This window comes from Cryptomeria japonica, chromosome 11 (assembly GCF_030272615.1).
Source record: "Cryptomeria japonica chromosome 11, Sugi_1.0, whole genome shotgun sequence".
NCBI lineage: Eukaryota > Viridiplantae > Streptophyta > Pinopsida > Cupressales > Cupressaceae > Cryptomeria > Cryptomeria japonica.
The window spans coordinates 161,352,755-161,368,956 of record NC_081415.1 but is presented as its reverse complement, the minus strand read 5'-3'; the positions used below and the strand labels follow the sequence as shown (position 1 = coordinate 161,368,956).

At 34.7% G+C, this 16,202-nt stretch overlaps 1 protein-coding gene across 3 annotated transcripts in view; it reads right to left on the bottom strand.

The window, feature by feature from the left end:
* The window catches only part of LOC131066067 (protein-tyrosine sulfotransferase), a 64,577-nt gene that overhangs the window by 9,348 nt on the left and 39,027 nt on the right, over positions 1–16,202 (bottom strand). For 2 of the 3 annotated variants that reach the window (XM_058000740.2, XM_058000741.2), the window contains exons 5-10: positions 7,175–7,315; positions 3,309–3,413; positions 3,042–3,195; positions 2,581–2,609; positions 2,366–2,434; positions 2,069–2,188 (exon numbers count right to left, since the gene is read on the bottom strand). In XM_058000740.2, the coding sequence (XP_057856723.2) occupies positions 2,069–2,188; positions 2,366–2,434; positions 2,581–2,609; positions 3,042–3,195; positions 3,309–3,413; positions 7,175–7,315 (618 nt within the window). The remainder of the gene's footprint in view (positions 1–2,068; positions 2,189–2,365; positions 2,435–2,580; positions 2,610–3,041; positions 3,196–3,308; positions 3,414–7,174; positions 7,316–16,202) is intronic. The other variant, XM_058000742.2, reaches the window with a different exon arrangement.

The window sequence follows — 16,202 nt, the reverse complement described above, 5'->3', positions numbered from 1 at the left end:
TTGTTCAAGAGAGGATAAGATACTTTTGGGTATTTTATTGTGTTTGATAGTGCATAAAAAACACATCAACAAGTCCCAAGATGGGCATAAACATATGTTCCTAAGTAACCTTGAGGGAGCCCAATTGTAGGCTAAATCCAAAGCGCCCTAGCACGGTAAGTCCACCATCTTCCATAAGGGTTAAGGAAGAAGTTAGGGCAAACCCTAAATTTAATTAGTTATTTATTGCATTTATATAAACATCTAATCTCAATAACCTTAATTAAGACATAATGATGTTAAATGATGTAACTATTGGAAAACAAGTAGCGTTCTAATAGGGGGCATTACAATTGGTATCAGACCTTTGATCCTACCATCCTGCAGGGTAAAGATGAATCAATAAATCAATCTAGTCAATGAGAAGGAATCTAACAATACTTTTATTCATGTGTATGCTCCATGTTTGCATATATCCAAGTGTATGCCTCATGTTTTCATGTGTATGCTCTGTGCTAGATAATTTTCCAGCATGTTTATTCCATGTGTGTTACCAAAGCCATTTCATATTGGGAATCATTTTGAACACTCCATGATCATTGCTTGAGGACAAGCAATCTTGAGTGGGGAGGACCATAATGTCCCCACTTTGAAATAGAATTTAATAATAAATAATAATAATACAATTAAAATACAAAAGAATAAAAATAAAATTAAAATTCAAATATGAAAGAATATAATTAAAATTCAATTAAGTTAATGAATGAACAAAAGACATGGAAGGAAAAGTTGTGACTCCCTCAAACATGAGATATAAAAGGGAGAAGAGAACCTCATTTGAGAAGGGGATAATTTGGAAATCAGAAGTGCAGATCTGATTGTGAACGATTGTGTCCCTTTCAAAGGGCAGAAATAATGAACAGTTGCACTTGTTCTAAGGGTGCTAATGGTGAAAGGGTGGTCTCTTGCCAAAGGGCATGCATGATGAAGAGGTGTGACCTCTCCCTCACATTGAAAGATATAAAGGAAAGGAATCAAAAGCCTCCAGTGATATCACCAGCAATCCGATCAGATCAGAACTGTTATTAAGTTACAGGCAGTAACATCCTTGTTCTTGGTGGTATGCATGGGGATGTGCTTAATATGTATGCTTAATATATGAAGCCTGATAATGTTCTTATGCAGAAGTTAATAGTAATATTAATATAGACTGCAATATGTATGACAGTCATACTTAATTTTATATATATACATAATGCATGAGAAGTTAGTATACTCGTAACCTAATCCTTGATCTTTCGCTAATGCCTTCGTCAGGATAGGTTGGTTTGTGTAGGGAATGGCGGAGTAATTTGGTCACTAGATGGGTAAGGACATATATTTCTAAAGCCTTGAGGGAGAGTCCCGAGATAGGCATAAACATATGTTCCTAAGTAACCTTGAGGGAGCCCCCTTGTAGACTGTTTCCAAGCGCCCTAGCACAGTAATTCCACCATCTTACGTTAGGGTTAGGGAAAAAGTGAGGGTGATCCCTAAATTTAATTAATTATTTATTGCATTTTATACACTTCTAATCTCAATAACCTAATTTAAGACATAATAATATTTAATAATTACAGGGAAACAAGTAGCCTTCCGGTAGGGGTCATTACATTAATGCTAAATATAACTTGCTTCAGCTTTTAAGAATGGACCAAACAAACTTTGGTGACATTAATGATTATGTTTGGTAATTGTCATTGTTATTGTTGATTATTTTGGTAAACTGAAAATGCGTTATATTCACGAATATTCTCCGAACTATATGTAAGCTTGAATTTCAATTTTCATTGTAATGACCATGCTGCTACAAAATAATGTTGATATGCATCAAATTTGCTTTAAATTCCAAAGATCAATAATTTAGAATTTTTAACTTCCAAATAGGCCTACATCAAAAGTATCATAATATATGATGACTTTTCCAAGAGGACAAGAAACATAGTGGCAACTACACATCTAGGGAAAAAGATGGTAGATGTTGCCATGTTGTGATGACACCTCCTGGGTTTTAAACTGCAAGTAAATAAAATTGTTTCTTTAAAAATACCTCCTTTGTGAAGTTCGCTGGTGCAAGGGCCTTCAATGAAGAAATGCGGCGCTGACCTTGACTAGACCTTGTACTATGGGCACATTTTTCATAAGTATCAAGCAGACTAGCAACTGTAAACTGCAAAATACAGAATGAAAACAAATCACCAATGTTTTCACAGCTACAATCACGATACTCAGAACAATGACATTTTGTTGAAAATTCAAGCTTGTCTTAAGAAAGAAGTTATGGAATCAGACATTTATGAAGACAGTTAAAGATGAGATGCATCCAAATAATATAAAACAAGCTCACATTTCCCTTTTGTTCTTTAGCATAATCAATAGCAGGGTTTATGTTTAATTTCTGGCCCTCAACACTGATCTGTGGTGTGAAAAGAAACACAAATTACATTCTACAATTAAAATTTCCTTTATCAAGGTGGTGGATAACACTAAATATTAGGCATTGTTCATCTAAATATTGCACCTAAGAACATTCACGTTACAAAACATGAGGTCCAAAATCACCTGTGCTTGACTTGTTTCTTTGGTCAAACCTGCAAGTAAAATTTAAAGAGTTGTTCAGAAAATGATTAAGTAAGAAATCTTCACCCATCACCTCAATCCAATTGTAAATTTTTTCCATGTATTATTTCCAATAGGTGGGTTCTAACATTTCAGCAAGCAGACCTCTCGAAGTTTTCAATCTTTGAAAGCTAGGGGATTTCATACTACAAGTTAAATACTAAATTATGTAAATCTTATCCAAACTAGTATCCTCAGGCTGCCTCTGTGTTCTTCTGTAGATAAACCTCTCACTCAGCATGAAAGAAAATAGGATCGCTTAAACCATGATGAAATGTCAGAAAATACTCTCAAATATAGAAACTCATTCCTTTTCACCATATAACAGATCAAGAAGGTATAGTTTGAATACAAGTGCAAGCATTCCCGAAAATCAATAAGATGGTATTTCTTAGCCTGCTGACCTGTCTTGTTACTAGCTGCATGGGAACTCCAAATGGAAAAGTTCGAAAAGTGTAAATGAGACAGCATTTCTGTGCCAAGCATATTTGCAAATATTGTAGCAGAATCCTTATGGTTCTCTGTAAGCCCTACATAGAACATTTGATCCAATCTCCTCTGCATTTCATCCAAACTTTGATCACTTTCATTTTAAGGTATCCTCGAAACATTAGAATTATACCATAATGTCAAGTAATATGTTTAAAATACTTTGAGATATTTTACAATACCTTTGCAACTTTCAATACATGCTTCCCCAAGAATGGGTATTCCACCACACATTGGCGTATTTCTTGTGCTTCTTCTAAGTGGGAGTTATTAGTGAGCCCTGCTACCTGTCAAAATATCTTATGAAAGAGTTTGTATAGGCAACCAAAAAAAAAATTAAATCGTAGATATGTAGCAATTGATTATTTTTATCAACACAATTCTTAAACACATCAGGGCCTGAGGCTGAGGTGGAGATGCAACTTGTGAAGAATACAAAATAAAAAGCAAATCTTAAAGATAGGAATAAGGAAACGGATCAGCAAAAACAATAGAGAAAATACTGTCTATTGATAAGTTGATAACTTGTTCGCTCTTACCAATACACAAGGCAAAGCAAATAAGTAATCCATTGAATGAGAATATATAATGAGCCTTTCGGAATTAGTTTATTTCTCATCTTTAGATTTTTTGTTTGGGTCTAGGAAATCTTTTTTCCTTTATAATGTTTCAAGAAGACTAATCATCCTTATAATTCTATGTTATCCTTTTGATCATAGAAAGGTTATATCTGCTAAGTGTATCACCTTCTTCTTCTTCTTTTAAGAAAAATCCTCTTATCTCCTATACTTGAAGACATTTTATCTAACTTGTCATAGTTAAGATTTATTTCAAGCCCGCAATCTTATTGGGTTGGTGGGGAAAAAATGAATGTAAAAATTTATATACCGACCCGTACAAATTTGGAGCTCAAAATTTATACTACACTCACAATTTGCTAATATGATTACCAGAATACTTCAAATGATCAGTTTGCACCCTTTGATGGCAGGTTTACTCAATCATCAATCTCAGTTTTAAACTTATAAAATTAAAAACATAATTTCTGCTTATTGCTTGATAATGAAAAGATCTAATTGACAGGAAAAGTAACAAAGCTTGCTAAATGAAATACCTTTAATAGAAGACAGAATCCTAAAGATATAAACATAGGAGAAGCTAAACATTTTGTTTTAACTTTACTATCTGAAGAAGAATAGACCCAAATAAAAAAGTTATACCGAGATCCAATAGTTACTTGGCAGTGCTGCATGTCTTCCTAAGAATGCATATTAAAATAGCATTTAGTCTGACAAGATAAGAATGAAATTTTTAAGAAAACATTATGTTACACAGGGATGCGTCCCCTGCCCCAGAACCCAACATCCCCGTCCCCTGCCGTTTCAGGGATGGGGGGGATGCCAAGGGGACATCCCATTGCTGTCCTCGCTAGACCAAAACTCCTAGGAAATGCTAGGAAACGTCCCCAGCCATTTGGAGACGTTTCGCCATCCCCAAGACAAAAAGGGGATGTCCCCTTGGCATCCCCCCATCCCCAAAATGGCTAGCCATCCCTTGTGGCTGGGAATGATTACGGGCTTACAAAAACAAAAAGAAGTGAGGGGGGATACAAGGACTTCTAGACCACAAAGGAACCCTAAAATGACATAAAGAGTTAAAACCAAACAAAACACTAACCCAACAACCAGGACTAGTCGGGCTACCATTGAATGATCCACTTTTACTAGAGGGTGATAGTGACTCAAATGGTTCAAGTCTTTGTATTTTGATGTTTGAGAATTCTAAATACATGTTTGAGACTTTTGGATATTGATAGATCATGGTTTTTTGATGTTCGAGACTGCTATTATAATGCTTTATTGAAATTTATTATGCTGTTATACTAGTACCCTCAAAATTTATTTAGCAATGATATTGTTGTTATCAGCTATTGACACATCTCTCTTTCCCTCTCTCTTTCTATAATATATTACTATATTTTGAATATATATATATATATATATATATATATATATATATATATATATATATTGCCGTCCCCTACCGTCCCCTAAAAATGGCCCTCTACGGGACATTCTCGAAATGCATCCCCTGTCATGCCCCCATCCCCCTCCCCAAAACGCTGTGGAACATTTTGCTGAGAAAGGTTCTACAATGGCAACAAGGCACAAAAAATCATGTCGAGATTAAGTACATAAAAACTAAAACACCAAACATATATTTTTAAAGAATACTAAAACTTTAAAATAACTCTTAAATAAAATAATTCTAACTCTTACATAAATAAAAATAAAGTAAACAATGTAAATAAAACAAAATAATTCTCGAGTAAAATAAAATAGCTCTTTAACTAAAAATAAAGTAAACAATGTAATTAAAAATAAAATAATTCTTAAATAGTTCTAAAGTTAATAAAATAACTCAGACATCTCTTGAGGTTTTTTAGAAAGATATATTTAAGATATCTATGATGTAGTCTTTAATACTGTGTCACTGCCTTGGCCATATCCATACTAAAGCTACATAGTTACCTCTACCTCGAGACTTGTATCTAACCCTGTTACTCATTTCCTGTACCAAGAATGCATCCCTGTTTCAGAGACACATATCCATCAGGAGATTTCAGATGAAGATTCTAGGTGTATGCATTTCCTAGAACCATCGTCCCTAGAAAATTGGTAAACTAACAAAAAAGAAATTTCTTAGATAAATTATATAGATTACATTGGTGTTTTTCCCATATGAAGAATGCGTCCCTGTTTCAGGGATACATATGCATCAGGGAGACTTCAGATGAAGTTTCTTATCATCTCTATACGTCTCCATGGAACCACCACCCCTTGAAAAATTTTAAACTTTCCAATATAAGTTTCTTAGATATATCATATAAATTACATTGGATTTTTCCTCAATTGCTGGTGTCTGGTTGAAAATAACTAAAGAAAGCCACTACTAAACTTTTAATTTTCCAATTTTTTGCACGAGAATTCAAAATTATTCCATGGCAGAAGATTATCTTATCCTAACCCAACGAGGTGCCACTAAGAAGAGATATAATAAAATGGCTTAGGAAGTTTGTGTGTACTAAAGTTCTATCAATTGATTGAATCAGTAAAGAGGATCACTCTAGGATAGTAGCTTTTGCTGGCTATTTATGTAGACCTAGCATATATACACATACACATACACCACATATGTGTGAATGTTAGTCTGTATATATGTATATAGCTGTCTCTGAGTATACTGGTACCATGGTATTTAATAGAAGTGTTCCCATCCCAAAACCCATCTCCTACACACAAGACACCCACCTCCCATCTCCAGGTTATTATGTAAATCTATCAGCATATAGGGAGGATTGTTTTTTTTTAAATCCCAAAATACTGCTAGACGAACTGCTTTCACTCATTCCTTTATCATACCAGTAGGTAAATGTGACATAAAAACAAATCCTCTGTAATATAATGATGTTATCTATTTGATTGTGACCTAGAACTCCAGACAAAGTTGGTCATCTTCCCCTGGCTATAGAATGTAATTAGACTGAATGTTTCACTAAAATGTCAAAATGCTAATGTTCAAGTATCAACTTCCTATTTTCCAAATATGGGTCACATGATTAATTACTGTAACTTCCATATATGTGGCAAGAATTCCATCCCTATTCAATACACTGGAAAACAGCAATCTTATAAAAGCATTTTCAAAATATAACAGACCATATCAACACATGGCAGCTATGAATATCTCTGACCATAAACTCAAACAGGGTACATGACAATAAATGAATCTTCAAAAAAGTAACCATGTGAAAAAAGTTGAAGGAAATAGAAATTTCATTTATGTGCAAGAGAACCAAAGAGCAATTAATGAGATTGTTGGGCTTGTGCATGTACAATATTAAAAATGGAAATCTCTGTTAAATACTAACGATGACATCTACAGATAATATTCCAACATGCAAAAAAGCAGTTAGAAGATGGGAATCAATCAAACATTACAAAATGCTACACAAATACATTAAGTAAAAATAAAAGTGCTTGATTACCTGAAATGTACCTCCATTATGTATAATATCATATGCTATAGGTTGATGAATATACTCATGCAATGGCATTACCATAGCTGGAAAGTCATAAGAATCTACATCCCCCTGCATAACCATCCTTCCTGGGTGCCTTGCATCACGCTGTTTATACAACAATTTGTGCCTCAGAGGTATATCTCCACATTTAGATAAATCATAAATATTAGAAGGAATTTTACAAAAATCCATTATCATATCCTGAAATTTGAAAGTTGAAACCAAAAGAATACCAACGGTAGCATTTTTGAGTTTTAAATGGACCCAAGAAGATATCCAAGACATCTAAGATCCACTAGAGAATTTAGGTTTCTCTTCACCTCTGATTGGTTGCTTGATCTAGCATTCATTAATGCATCTTCACTACTGTTGCAAGTTGTTCCAAATAAATTTGATTTGAATTATTCATAACACAAGCTAACATATCACATCAAGTTCCCAAATGGAAATTTAAATATTAATTTTCAGTTTCAAGATGGACAAAGTAGATATCATTAAAAAAGAAACACATACAGAGGACTGGTAAAAAAAGCTATTTCGCAGAATTAGTGTATAGACTACTTGAGGTGTCTAGTGAATGATCTTGAAACAAATAGGTGTTTTGAATCCGTTTGGACAGTTGGATTGTTAAATCATGTCCTATGTGTGCAGGAGCCACTGAAGAGTGAAGTGCTACCAAAGATGAGAGACAGTTATCCCTTGCTGATGAAGATAACGTTTGGCTGCAGAAGTTAGTGCTTGCTGTTGAAGTCACGAGGGTGCTGACAAAGTCATGGAGCAGGCTGTTAAAGTGAGCATGAGGCTATAAAAGTAAGCATGTGGCTGCAGAAGAGGACCCTTTGCTACTGAATTCATGCTAGTTAGCTGTCAATGTGAACAAGATACTGTTGAAGACAGTTAGAACTTGCTGAAGTGAACAATGGTTTGGTGAAGTGAATATTTGGTCCTTGGTGGTTGTGAGACTGGCCTATCCACGTGAGCAGGGTGACAGCATGGTAAAATGTGTGGGTGGTTGTTCAGTTATAACTGTAACTATAAGTTGCCAAAAGAGAGCCATGTATAAAGGCATGGTAAGCAGACATTAATGGTGATGCATGGACCAATGGAACTAGCAGGGAGTACAATTGGTATTCCGGAATGGTAGTTACCTCAACCTGGACGACCATTGGAGACATCTGTCCATGTTCCCAGGATCAATCGATTTCCCAAGGCAATAAGGCATAAGAAGGATTGACACTCTGTTGTGAGATTCAATTGACTTGTACAAAATACTCTAATTGTTGTGTCAATAGATAAATAGCAAAATTCTAAAGTGCTGGAGGTCCAAGAAACTTTGTGGAAGCAGGTTATTACACATGGGATTGTGTAGACCTAGGAAACTCAATAGACTTGACAAGCTTTCCATGTAATAGCATGGAAGAGTGAATGAGGTGTTTAGAACATTCACATGTTGGAGAATTTCTCTAGGAAAACTATGCTGTTATGTGTTTGAATCTTGCATTGTGCTATATTATATTTGTTTCTAGTGTAGCTTTTGTTTATGATTAAAGCAATTTAATAATGTCGTAGGCTGGTTAGAAGCCATTAGGGAAGACAATTAAGAGTATTATAGTATGGCATCAATATTTAATCCATAATTGATAGAGCACTAGGGTTATCAATAAGTAATAAATTTAGAAGTAGTAAGACAAAAATTTGCACTACCAATTACTGGAGAGCGAATTTCCCCTTATTACATTAAAATTAATATCCATTCATGTCTCGTTATGAACCTGACTAAACCTAGATACTAAACCCACCTGACTAGACCTAGATACTAAACCCACTCTGCAATATATTGGCTTTAGTTTTACAAAGTAAAACAATTGAAAATAGCCAAATGCAATTTTCCAGTATTTCTCCAAGCTATACAAAAGATGGGAGCGTGGAGTTTTGGGAACAGAAAAAAAAATCTAGATTTTAAGAGTGACTAATAAAATAATATAAAAAATTAATATTTAGATTTTTAAAACAGAAATCAAATAAATAAATTTAAAAAATAGATTAAAAGTAAATTAAAAGACATTGAAATTTCTAAAGAAAAAAATTTTGGGGGAAAAAATTATGTTACCCCGAGTTTCCGGGACAAAGACGACAGGGGACAGCAGGACGAGTTTCTGAGACGGCAAATTTTTTTGCCAATTTTGGGGAGGGGACGGAAAAGGGGACGGCTATATAAAATATAGGGAAAATTTCAAATATATAGGGAAATTTTAAATATTCATATGAAAAATAGATAAGTATGTATATATACATTATATTCATATGAAAACATGGACAAAGCAGGTATATGTACATTATAGAACCTTAACATACCACATTTGTGTTCAAAATTCATTGTCAATACTCAAAATGCATTCATAATTGAAAATTCATTGTCAATATGCCAACACTTGTTTGCATGTATTCATTGTTTCTCTGGTTGGAGGATATTTTGATAGTCTTCCATTACTATTATGACCTACAACCGCTTCTTTATGCACTACAAAGTTTTGGGTGTTTGTGAAATTCATTACCAAGCTATTATTCATATTTCTGAGTAATTTTGGTTATGATTCAGACCTTTTCACCTTTCATATCAGTGAAAAGTCCAATATTGCTGACCTGCAACCACTTTTTTATGCACTACCGAGTTCTAAGTGTTTGTGAAATTTATTACCAGGCTGCTGCTCATTATTTCTAAGTGCTTTTGGAAGTGATTCAGACATGTTTACCCATCATATTAGTGAAAATCCAGTTTTACAGACCTATAATAAAATTAAAAAATGCTTTTTCTAGCATTTGAGTCTTTTTTTTTTAAATGTGCTGGGAAAAGGGGAATGGCTGGCCATCCCGGGGACAGTTAGGGGACGTCACAGAGGTCCCCAAACATATTGGGGATGGGGGGACGTCCCCTTTGAGAATCACTACCGTCCCCAAGTTTCCAGGATGTTTTCCACAAAATTTGCAATTTTGGGGACAGTGGGGGGACATCTCCTAGCTGTCCCCGAAACGTCCCTGGTAGGGGGACAAGGGATTTTAGCCCGAGGACGTGTCCCTGGGTAACGTAGGGAAAAAATCAACAAAACCAAAAGTATAAGATTTTAAAAAAATTGGATTTTCAAAAAACATAGGTTAATGCAACAAAAAGATAAAAGAGAAAAGCCAACTGCATTTTAATAGTATAGAGATAAATAGCGAGCTATGTGCAAGGAAAATGAATCTCAAAACAAACAGAAAGAACAATAAAACAGTAAACCTAGACGAAGCACAAATTCAAAGAAACAATCAAGGCAAAACAAGGCAAAACAAGGCAAAAACAACACAAATTACCACCAAAACGGAGTATGTCAAACCTCCAGTTGCAACAATTTGCCTAAGAAGATCAACTTCAATGTGTGCTCATTAACAATTTTGGCAACATAATGACACTGCGATGCAAAATGAGTGAGATAGAGATAAAAATGGTTAAGAATAGATATATAGGTTGAGGGGAGATAAGATGGATGACTAGGATTAGATCATGAGATCAAGGGTGGAGATTGGATAGGATCTCTCACCTCATGAGATGGTGCCAAGTGGTACCATGATGTGAGAGGAGAAAATGAAAGGTACTTGACAAGACCCATGGGCATTAGAAATTCCAAAATATATAAAAGAGGAAAGAAGAAAGGAATTAAAAAATTCCTTTTAGGTGCTCGAAGAAGCAAGACCCACGTGCCCAAGTACATGGGGTCTTCTCCAAAAGGGGGTGAATTTAAGGTTGAGTGTGAGGAGTGAGATTGTGTGGGGATTTGAAGTGGATCAACCCAGCTTAATTAGGATTAGGGAATGTGCAAAAGATTAGATAGAGATTAGGATTAGATTACTTGAGCTAATATAAACTGTATAAACTGATGGTAGATGTGACATGTGAGGAGGGTAATTATTTAGATAGGATTTATTTATTTAACTTTTGAAAGAAGGGGATAAGTGTTAAGGGTAAATAATTAAAGGTAATTATTTACTTCAGGCAAGGACTTAGAGATAATAGAAGAGATAAATTAGGATGAAAGTTCAAAAAATGAATAATTAATATAGAGGATAAGGAATTGGTTGAAATAAGGAAAAATTGACCAAATTACTTGTCTACATTTCGCCCCTCTTTAGGATGGTGTTACAAAGTAGCATCATTTCAAAGAAGATTAAAAATTAGTTCTTAGAAGAAGATGGTTAGATTACAAAAGATGCCCCAGTTGTTTGAAGAAAACCCAGGAGATAAGATCATGAAAGTGAGGATGAGAATGCCCTCTCAAGAGGACATGCGGATTCAAGACAACATGGGTTTGCTCTCGAAATGGATGAGATGTTGCAAGCACGATTTAGGGAACATTATGGTATATGTGTGGTATGGATGCAGTAGCCTAGGATTATGATGTTGAAAACAATGGATGAAAAGATGAAAATGATTAATGGATAGACTAACAAATCTATGTTATGCAAAATGAAACTAAATGATAATGAAATGGATTAAAATGATAAGGGGTAGACTAACCAATCTATATGAAATTAGATGAAATGAGATGATGATGAAATGGATGAAAATGATAAGGGATAGACTAACAAGTCCATATTATATTATCATGTAAGATGAAATGAGATAATAATGCAATGATAAGAATGAATGCAAGGGAAGGTGAATGGAAGAAAAGTGGATTGAGATTAAGAAAAAGATAAGGGGATAGAAGAAGCAAGATGGGCAAGGATGAAAGTGCATGTATACTGGGCAAGACCCAAAGGAATTAGAAATCTCATTTATGGAAAAGGGGGAAAAAGAAAAGAATAAAAAAATTCATTTTGGGTGCTTGAGGAAGAAAAACCCATGTGCCCAAGTACATGGGGTCTTCTTCAAAAGGGGGTACATTTAAGGTTGAGTGTGACAGGTAAGATTGTGCAGGGATTTGAAGTGGATCAAACCCACTTAATTAGGATTAAGGAATGTGCAAATGATTAGGGAGAAATTAGGATTAGATTAGGGGGGCTAATAAAAAGTGATGGAGGATGTGACATGTGAGGAGGGTAATTAAATAAATAGGATTTATTTATTTAATTTTTGGAATAAGGGGATAAGTATAAGGGTAAATAATTAAAGGTAATTACTTACTTTAGGTTAGGACTTAGGGATAATAGAAGAAATAAATTAGGATGAAGGTCGACATAATTGAATATTAATGAATAATAGGGCATTATTCAATTAATATAGAGGATAAGAAATTGGTAAAGTTCTGGCTAAATTGACCAAATGTGGCCAATTTTAGGTGTCTAAAAGAGCAATTAAAATTTTCATTTTTTTAATTTTAAATCAATAGATTAATTCAAGATTTTTATTTTTTATTTTTTATTTTTATTTATTACTTTTTAAATTTTATTTATTAAATTTAAAGTGATTTAATAATTAATATTGAATTTTAAATTGATGTCTATTTAAAATTTATTTACATATTTGAAATTTCAATGTTACATGTTTTGTTTTTTGTTTTTTAAACTAGTTTTCTTTCTTTCCGGTATAAGGTTTACAATTTTGCTTGCTTGTTATTTTGCTTTTTGCTATGGTTTCCATCTTTGCATATCTAGATGGCATTCATAGGTAACCGTAGTGATGGCAAGGTTAAGCATCTACTTTGAGGCATGGCACACCAAGTCCTAAGGCAAAAATGGTAGTGTGCAATTATTATGGTTTGACACAAAGAGGAAGCATCGATCACCACAAATCCCTAGCAGGGAGGTACAACAATATAATTTAGTGGAAATGATATTATACAACAGATGAAGGTTGTCCTTGCTATGTACAAGGAAGATAAATCAAGATTAAAAAAAGGAGGAAAGCTAAGGCAATTATATCTATGATGAATTCTCCTAAGTGATAAATGTAGTGGGCTCTTGCCTTAGCTCACAAATATGGGGCTCACCAACAAGACAAAATTGTATCCGGGCGCAGTCATAAAGAATCTTTCCTCCTTGCAATACTCCTAGCACCCAATCTATGCTCAAAAGTACGATATCAAACCAGAAGTATCATGAGACAAACATTGCTAGCACTAATTTTGGTACTCTTACCAACATAACAATTCACATTGTCAAGAGCCCATATTGGGAGTCACTGGATTCTAGATGCTAGACGATGTATCCAATACTCCAAAGATTTGTGTGATTGCCATATCCTAGCTCAAGAAAAGGGGACAAGGGGGCTTGAAGCACACCTTGTCCATATGGTTTAAGTAGGCATTTGTTACATGAAGCTGAGTTAAACATTGAGATCATAATAGAAGATCAAATAAGACTTTGGCCCAAAAAGCACTACACTATTTTTTCTAGTGAATACTTAAACACCACACATTGATAAACTTCCTAGTGTCTTCAAGTGAAAGTTGGTGTCTTTTAAATCAACCGATACCTCTCATATAGTAAAATCACTAAGACTCATGCAATATGTTGGACAAGGTTGCCATGGAAGTGGATGTGGAGACTATACTCCAAGTTTTGACCAATAATGCAATTGCATATAAAGCAGCAAGAAAACTTCATGAGGGGATATACATGACCATATCTTAGCGCCCTTGTGCTGCCCATTGCATTGATCTTCCACTTGAGGATATGGTCAAACTCCAATTGGTAAAAACCATGCTTGAAGATGTGAGAAATATCATCACATACATCTACAAGCACCCTTGGGTGTGTTACCTAATAAGGGAGCACACCAAGGAAAGGAAATTGTGCAATGGCAAGCCACTCAATTCAACCAACTTCATCCCATTAAAGAACATTTCAGCCTCACAAAAGCCTCATATATACAATGGCAAGCCACTCAATTCAACACCAACCTCATCCCATTACAAGAAAATTTTAGCCTCACCAAAGCCTCATATATTTCCTTTCCATGTTGTGCTCCCTTATTAGGTAACAAACAGGAAGAGCACAAACAAGAGCCTCGAGCGAAACTTAAACTTATTGTTTATAATCTTACAATATGATCAACTCCATTATTTTGGAAGTTTGAATAACTTACTAATTTTTATTACTTTTTATTTTTTGTTGTCATTTAGGTTTTTATTATTTTTTAAAAACCTATACTATATGCTATTATGTGTTGTGTGCTGAAGTAGTACCAAATATTGCAAAAGAATCTCAATAAATTGCAATTAATTGAAATTTGAACCAGAAACAATTTTCCCCCCTTAGAAATAACATTTTTTTAGCAAAAAATCAGGCTAGATAAGCTTTTCCTTAGAAAAAAAAATCACTAGAAAAATCACAATTTAATAGGCAAAAATTGCATCTCTCATTTTTATCTTGATTTATAGTGACTATACATTAGCCATACATTTTCCACAAGTTTCTGGTTTAAAATTAGGATCTCTAGGTTTTTATAATTTTTGCAGCTATTCTTTTTCTTACTTTTCCCCAAACCCTTACCCAAATTTTTCAAAAAAATGCCAGTTTATTCTCGAGAATGATTTAAGCTACTATGGTGATCAAAGATTTGGTCAAGGTTCTACACTTGGAAGATCGATACAAAAAACTAATGGATTATATGTAGGAGGCCATCCCATTCCTATGGATCCAACAAAAGAAAATATGAATCCATTTGGCACATAATTGATTAGATGTGGCACAAGCAGCTTTGCCAACACATACAGACAACACCATACTTGAATCCCAAGCCTTTCTTCTCCATTTCCTTTAGGGTTGATGAGAAGGTTACGCATGGACTCAATGCATGCATGGAGAGGATGATGATGACATGCCCCTTGGAGACATAAATCTAAAGAAGTTGCAAACTTACATGAGTCCAAAGAAAAGGTTGTTTTCTTCACCTATATGAAGAGGAATGACCACACAAACAAGTAAAAAAAACTGATCATGCAACCAAGTAAAAAAAATTAGTCCTTCAAAAGTTAAATTGAAGATAGCAGAACTGTTTAATAAGTGAAATTGTAGTTTACTTACAAAGTTATATTCTCGTTGCGAATTTGTAGTGAAAAGATTATAGTGCAAGAACACCAATCTTCAAAGCCTTGTCATTTGTATTTTGTGTAGGCCCTATAGTGCTGCTAGGTGTGAGCACAATTGGAGCACATAAAGGCCATTCACATAAGTGCAACAAATTTACCCAAATGTACTTCAATGACTTCATTTATGTAGTAAACCTTCATCTTTGTATCAAAAAGGTGGAAGAGAGGGAGATTCATGATGCCTGTTGTCACAAAAGCTTGCACCCTTGTTGAACTATCAACTCAACAACCTTGTGAAACATGGAAACAACCCCGAAGTGTGGGACCTTGTGCAAGGGGGTTGAATCTCCGGAGAAGGTCGGCTTCCTTCTCAATCTAGGTGCAGGTGTTGAACCAACTCAACACTTCCAAGCTTACTCCTAAGCCTATCCTAACAACTTGCAGAGGAAAAGGGAAGAGGGAAATACTTAAAATAAAAGGAGCTAATGCACCAAGATAAGAGATTGTTTCTCTCCCTACTGAAATAACACAAAGAATCAACTAACATACCCAGGAGATTCACAAACTTCAGTTGTATGAATGACCCCAACACACGTGTGGAGGTCAGAATTCGTTGAATGTCAAGAGGGGAGAAGGATTCCCACAAGTCACACTCAGAAATAAATTAACACAACATATATGAGAGAAGAGCCACAAAACATACACTTATAATGAAGGTAAGAACACATACACAACATTCATAAGTTGAAGTAAGGCGAGAATGGTGATTTCAATTCATTCAAAGGCCAAACTTAGAGTTGCAAATATGCAAGATAAATGCAAGAGAAGTGAAAGAGCATAGAATAGCTCAAGCCAGCAGGGAGAGAACCCTTTACAATGAGGCTTAACAGCCTTTATATAGAAAATTGGTCACAAAAGTGATCAGGACCCCAATGTGTGCAGGAAAATGTCAGTCTGGGGCTGCAAGGAAGTGCACGCACTTG